This window comes from Panthera tigris, chromosome D4, assembly GCF_018350195.1.
Source record: "Panthera tigris isolate Pti1 chromosome D4, P.tigris_Pti1_mat1.1, whole genome shotgun sequence".
Taxonomy (NCBI): Eukaryota; Metazoa; Chordata; class Mammalia; order Carnivora; family Felidae; genus Panthera; species Panthera tigris.
Window position 1 is genome coordinate 88737152 of NC_056672.1, and position 6398 is coordinate 88743549.

A 6398-nucleotide genomic window follows, 5' to 3' on the forward strand; every position below is an offset into this window, starting at 1 on the left:
CTTGAGAGAGAGACAGAGCAGGTGGGAGAGGGGCAGAGAGAGAAGGGGAGAGAGAGAGAATTCTCATGCCCAACATGGGGCTCAAACTCATGACTCTGAGATCAAAAGTTGCACGTGCCACTGACTGAGCCAGCCAGGCGCCTGCCCCTGTTTTACCACAGAATTTGATTTATTTTTTATTTTAATTTTTAAAAACGTTTTTTAATGTTTATTTATTTATCAGTGAGACAGAGACAGAATGCGAGTGGGTTAGGGGTAGAGAGAGAGGGAGACACAGAATCTGAAACAGGCTCCAGGCTCCGAGCTGTCAGCACAGAGCCCGACCCGGGGCTCGAACTCATGAGCCGTGAGATCATGACCTGAGCCGAAGTCAGTTAGCCGCCTGAGCCACCCAGGCGCCCCAACTCTTGTCACCTTTAAGAGCACTTAGGAAGTAAACCTCCAAAGCCAGGCCCTGGGCCGCCCACCCTGCTGTGGGGCCTTGAATGCCCACCCAGGTCCCTCTTGCAGGGCGTTCCTCTGGAACCCACCTGAGACTTAGAGGTTCTCAGCCGTCAGGGTGCTCTGAGGAGTAGCAGGCTACCTTCGGGACTTGTAGAACCTGCTTGGGTGCCTCTGGAGCGATAGCCTCAGAAATAACAGCCCGTTACTTTACCAGCAAAATGGGCTTATTCGGGAAGAGTAGAGAATTGCAACTCCGGACGTGCGAGCTGGGGTAAAATCACAGGCAAGTCCTACAGAGAGGATTACTTTAGGAGGAGGACGCTGGGAGGGGCTGTCCTGACCCGGAGATTGGCAGGAAGGAGTTCAGGGTGAGGGTGGTTTCTCACTGGCCGAGTCGCTGGGGTGGCGGGTCTCTTGTTGGAGATGCAGGGTCCGTCCTTCCCTGTGGGCCTGCGATCACGATGGTCTCCTGGTGAGGGTGCCTCTGCTGGGCTCTGTCACTAACTGACAGTTGTTCCTGGAATTGATGTCGAGGGTACAGCTCTGCCATCTGGCCTCCTGCCTCCATTTTAGTGAGCCTTCCCTTAGGGATTTCCACAGGAGTCCCCGGGGTGGGTGCCGAAGGCCAGGCCGGGGCTGGAAGGCGGCTCAGGGCCCCTGCACCCTTGCTTCCCGAAGCTGGCGGGCTTTCCCCACCCCTGCTGGCTGCCCCTTCCCTGCCCCCTCTCAGGCTTCTGTTCCCTCTGTGCCTCAGCTGGCACTTGGCCCTTAGTGACCTCCTGGCTCTTTGAAGTCCATCCTTAGCCCGGGCCTGGCAACCCTGGGGCACCTTGTCTTCCCTACCTCACAAGCCAGGACTCTGGCTTGGCTCATCTCTCAGACCAGCTCTCCGGGGCTAAGATCCTTACTGGTCCGGTCTTCCGGGGACAGGGCAGTGGGGGCAGGACCCAGCGGCCGCCATGGGGACCAAGGCCTGTGTCCCATCCCTGCCTGGTGCTGTGCTGACCGTGTGGCTGCCCGGAGACCCTTCCCGTCTGCGCCTGTTTTCTCGTCTCACCCTTCCACTTCGGGTGGATCCTTCCAGCGCCCAGCCAGCCCAGCCGGGAGAGGCCTGAGTGCGGGCACGTGCAGGGTGGGGACGGGCAGCGTCGCTGTGACTTTGTCCCTGGAGGGGCTGTGACTTGCGGCTCACGGGGAGGAGTCCCACCTGCTCACTGTCCCTGGCGTTTCGTCCCAGGAGCGGACGCAAAAGGGGGCGGCGGCCCCGCAGCCCCCCAGGATCCCCGCGGCCCCGCGCTGCCCCAGCTCCCGCGCCGCCCGCAGCTCCTGGATGAGGACGGAGGGCCCAGCGAGGAAGTGGCCGTGGATGCGGGCAGCTCCCCGGCCCCGGAGGAGCCCCGGGCCGAGCCCCAGGCCGAGGCCTCGACGGCGGCCCCTCCCGAGGCCGAGGCCACGGGCGAGGCCAGACTGGGGCCCAAGGTGGCCGTCGGAGGGGTGCCCAACATCGGCTTCGTGGGCGAGCCCCCGCCCTACGCACCGCCGGACCCCAAGGCAGTACACCTGCTCTACCCGCCCTTCCCGCAGGGGCCCGTCCTCTTCCAGCCTGGCCCCTCGCCCCAGGCCCTGTACCCGCCGCCACCGGCCGTGCCCCTGTACCCCGCGCCCGCCGCGCCACCGCTCTTTGCATCGTTCCCGGTGGTGAGTGCCATGTACCCCTGACCCCGGGTCTCCCCTGTCGCACCGTCTCACTTCTCTTGCCCCTCCTCCCTCCCCAGTGGGGGTGGAGGGTGGGGAGAGTTGGGCACGCAGGTGACCAAAAGTCACCATAAGTGACCCTTGCAGAGGGGCTTCGGTGCCCAGATGAGGGAAAGGAGAAGGTCACGCCAGCCTGGGGGGTGGGCAAGCCTGGAAGGCTTCCCAGAGGTGGGGGCTTTTGAGCTGAGTTCTGAGGGATGATGAGGAGGGGTGCTCTGGGCACAGGGTAGGGGGTGGCCAGGCCCGGCTGTTCTGGGAATGATGGTGGTCGACTCAGGGAAGAAAGGAGGGTGGGGGGGTGGGGTCCGTTGTGAGGGGCCCTGGGGCCTTTGGGTGGGAGATGACTTGGTGAGATTTGTAGAAAAACCAAAAAATCCTGGGATGCCCGTGGAGGAGAGCGTAGAGCTCCCTGGTGGTGGGGAGCCCAGTCAGGACAGGGGGGCACCGCCACGGCTCACCCTGGACTGAGCAGTTGGTGGAGGGCACGAGTGACAGGACTCCTGGGGGCCAGGGGGCCAGGGAGTGCAGAGGGAGAAGGCAGGCGGGGGCCCTGACCCGGCCCCGTGGCGACCCACAGCCTCACTGGGCGGGGGGCGGGGGTGGACGGGGGGACCCTCCGGTGGCCCCCATGGCCGTGTCCTCACTGCGGTGTCTGGAGGCTGGGCCGGCTCCCTCACTGGCCGCGGCCTCTGCCCCTGCAGTACAACAGCCCCGTGGCCAGCATGCCCGCCCCGCCCCTGGTGGAACACAGGCCCCTGCCCAAGGACCGCATGATGGAGTCCGTGCTCGTGACCCTCTTCTGCTGCCTCCTCACGGGGCTCATCGCTGTCGTCTATTCCCACGAGGTAGGTGGGGGTGGGGCAGCCCTGCCAGCAGTCGGGGGAAGAGCCCCGGCGGGGCCCACACAGCCCCTGCCCCCCTGTCCCGGCCACTGGGTGTCCCGGGAGGGGGACAGGAATTGGGAAAACAGTGCTCGGTTGACCCTGCGGTCCTGGCCCCTCTTGGATGGACACCTCCTCCCCTCTCCTGTCTCTGTCCCGTGCCACTCAAGATCCGCTCTGGAAAAGTCAGCTAAACCAGTTTACAGCGAAGGTGTGAATGACTGATAAGGCCCCAGGAACTGCCTGCCTCAGTGGGGGCTTGTGTTTGACGGGGTAGAGACTGTCCTCCGTCCATCCACTCGTCTCTCGTAGCCCTCCGCCCCCGTCCCTCTAGCTTCTCATCCGTCCATGGACCCATCCCTCCGTTTCCTTCCGTCCAACCACCCTCCCACCCACCCACCCCTCTATTCATCTATCGACTCACCCGTCCGCCTCTCCCTGTCCATCCAACACCTTCCACCTGTCCTTCTGTCCATCCATTATCTGCATAGCTTTCTTCCTCCCTCCTGACATCGCTGACCGTTACCAGGCAGGGGGTCCCCTGGGGACCCGGTGACGCTGGTGTGAGGATGTTCTAACAGGGTAGGCCAGCCCCTGGGGGCTGACCTGGCCGGGCCCTGACCTCCCCGCGCTGGTCAGGCTCCCCCCTCGTAAACCAGGACGGTGGGGAGAAGGCAGCTCTCAGGACCGCTCGGAGGCGGGAGTCTGGGGGCCACAGCCTGCCTGTGAGTTCTGGCTCCACCGCTAGCTGTGTGGCCCTGGCTGGGCCACTTAACTGAGCCTTTGTTTCCTCATCTGCACGGTGGGGGCAGCAGTGACCCCGGTCTCGGGGCTGTCGTGAGGGTTGTCGGAGAGGCTGGGTGTGCACGCCCGTGGCCTCTGTTGTCGCTGCTCCTTCACGTGAGGTGGCCGGGCGGGTCCTGAGCCCCTCGGGCTGTCCGCGTTCCAGGCTGTGTGCTGGGGCCCGGCCCTGCTGGTGGCACGTGGGGGGCCTCGGGGGCTCCCGTCCACTCCCTGCCTCCATCTCGTTGCAGACGCGCGCGGCCCTGAGCAGGGGGGACCTGGCCCGGGCCGAGGAGGCTTCCCGCAAGGCCCGCTCGCTCGTGCTCTTCAGCCTGCTCTTTGGGGTCTTTGTGTCCACCAGCTGGGTCATCTACGTGGTCGTGGCCCTGTACCTCCCCTGAGGGCTGCTGGCTCCTTTCAGATGCCTGGATGCACAAGGACACCCAGCCTGGCCAGACGCTTCCTGTGGACTTTGATCCCTGCCGCTGGCCATCTGTTGCCTCCAGAGGGGCCCCAGGGCCAGAAGAAGGTGGGGTCTGCAGCCCTTGGCACGTCTGTAGCTGGCCTCAGCCCCTACGGGTGTCCTCAGGCAGCGTCCTACACCGGAGTGGCTCCAGGGCCCAGGCCCAGCGGTGGGACGGGGGCCCACTGGAGCTCCGCATCCTGTGCTTCCTCCCGAGGTCTTTCTGGGACTGGGCTGGCTGGGCCCCCATGGCCCTTGCCTTCACCTTACACCCGGCAGACCACCCAAGGGACCGGGGCTCTCGTCCTCGGAGCCATCTGGAAGGACGTTGCAAACTCCGGCCTCCTCCCACCTCCAGCCCAGCCTGGTGTCCGTGGGGCAGAGCTGCTGGTGTGTCCTTTTCCCTGTCGGGGAGCTGAGTGTGGCGTCGTCCCTCTCCTCGTCGCTCCTGGCTGATTGTCCTGAGCCCTGGCCCCTTCCTAGGAGACAGGCTCTCTCACGCCGACTCCATGCCCAGAAACCAAGGCCACCGTGTCTGGTCAATAAACAACAAGCTGCCGGGCGGGTGTTGCTACTTCCTGGCTCAGTTTCAGGGCCAGCGGCACATCTGTCCACAGCCAGCCTCTGGGGGCTCCCACGCCTGCCCCTCCCAGGGATGCTGTTCGCACAAAGGAAGCTCCGTCAAGGGCCCGTCTGTCGCTCACATCGTGTGGCCCCTCTGAGATGTGATGCCGCTTCTCCCTACCCCCGCTTCTCCTGGGGCTGCTTCACTAGAAGCTTCTGTCTCCTCTCCTGTCTCCTGGTTTGGGCCCACTATCTCTGTCTGTGGTCTTGCAGCATTTTTGGAATGTGCATTTTCTGCTCACTCCTTCTGCCCCCAACTTTATCGCCCACCTGCGGAGGATCAACTGGGCCCTGTGTGGTAAGGGCACCCTGACTGGGGAGCACAGTGCCAGACAGCCTAGACAGCTCTATGTCGGTATCCCTGCATCAAGCCTGGTACACCGGTCCAGTCAGCTGTGGTCCTGAGAATGGCCCTCCATTCTAACAAGGTTTCGAGCCATCTGCAGAGGAAGGGGCTTAGGGAACAGGGAGTGGGGGCCCCGCCGTGGCTTCCCTCCACGCCTTGTGATCGGCGGTGACCTTCTGGCTTGTCCAGGTCCCAGCCCCAAGAACAGTCCTTGACTTTAAGGAGTTTCTGGCTTCTTGAGGAAATTGTGTTTTCCCCATCTGTAAAATGGGCTGGCGGTGTAACTTGTCCCCTGGAGTTGTGGGCAGACTCCGTGGAGGGCCCGTGGGTGTTCAGCACGGTGCCTGGTGTGTGGTGAGCACGTGGAGTGGAGCTGCTGGGGACCGGTGGTGGGGATTTCTCCAGGGTCTCCCACAGCCAGAGGTTTTGGGAAAGCAGGGAGCAAGCCTGTTACTATGGGCTTAGGGACCCAGGAGTTTCCCAACCAGAAGGGGAAGCCGTTAATGGGCGTTTTCCTGGGGAGGTGTCCAGATTCAGGGGGGTCTGTGATTCAGCAAGATAAAAAAGCATCTGCATGGAGAAGAGGAAGCCTCCCCCAGCCCCCCAGCTGAGCCGTACCAGCATGACAGATCAAGTGAAATCAAGTGATTTCTGAGCACCCAACGTCCTCGCACCTGAAGCAGGAGAACGTCCCATCTCAGCCTGGAGATGCTCTGGGGAGCTGAAGAGTCAGGATGAGGAAGTAAGTGGTGAGCGACAACGCTAGGGGGTGGTTGAAAGGTGGTTTCCTGCTGCCGGCACAGGGCTGGTCCAGAATTAGGGTATCCAACACTAGAAGGCATGGTAGCCACCAAAAAGGAGGGCTCCGTTTTTTAAAGGACCAGTAGATGCCAAACGATGTTTGGTAGACTCCAACAGCGACAGCTTTTCTTACTAAACTCTTAAGTAAAATCAAGATAGAAAGAAATCATCTAGACCAGTGTTCCTCGAACTTTATGTAGGAAATCTTTTTGAAATGCAGGTTCTGGTTCAGTAAGTAAGACTGGAGATTTTGCGTTTCTCCTGAGCTCCCAGCGATGCTGAAGCTGGGACATGTACCGAC

General features: G+C 62.4%; 1 protein-coding gene across 1 annotated transcript; it reads left to right on the plus strand.

Annotated features, from left to right (window-relative positions):
• Positions 1 to 1403: 1403 nt before the first annotated feature.
• PRRT1B (proline rich transmembrane protein 1B) lies at positions 1404 to 4264 on the plus strand. Its single transcript, XM_042963508.1, is given in 4 exon segments — positions 1404 to 1476; positions 1682 to 2169; positions 2901 to 3044; positions 4115 to 4264. Coding segments are annotated over 4 exon segments (855 nt in total).
• The last annotated feature ends 2134 nt before the right edge of the window (positions 4265 to 6398 follow it).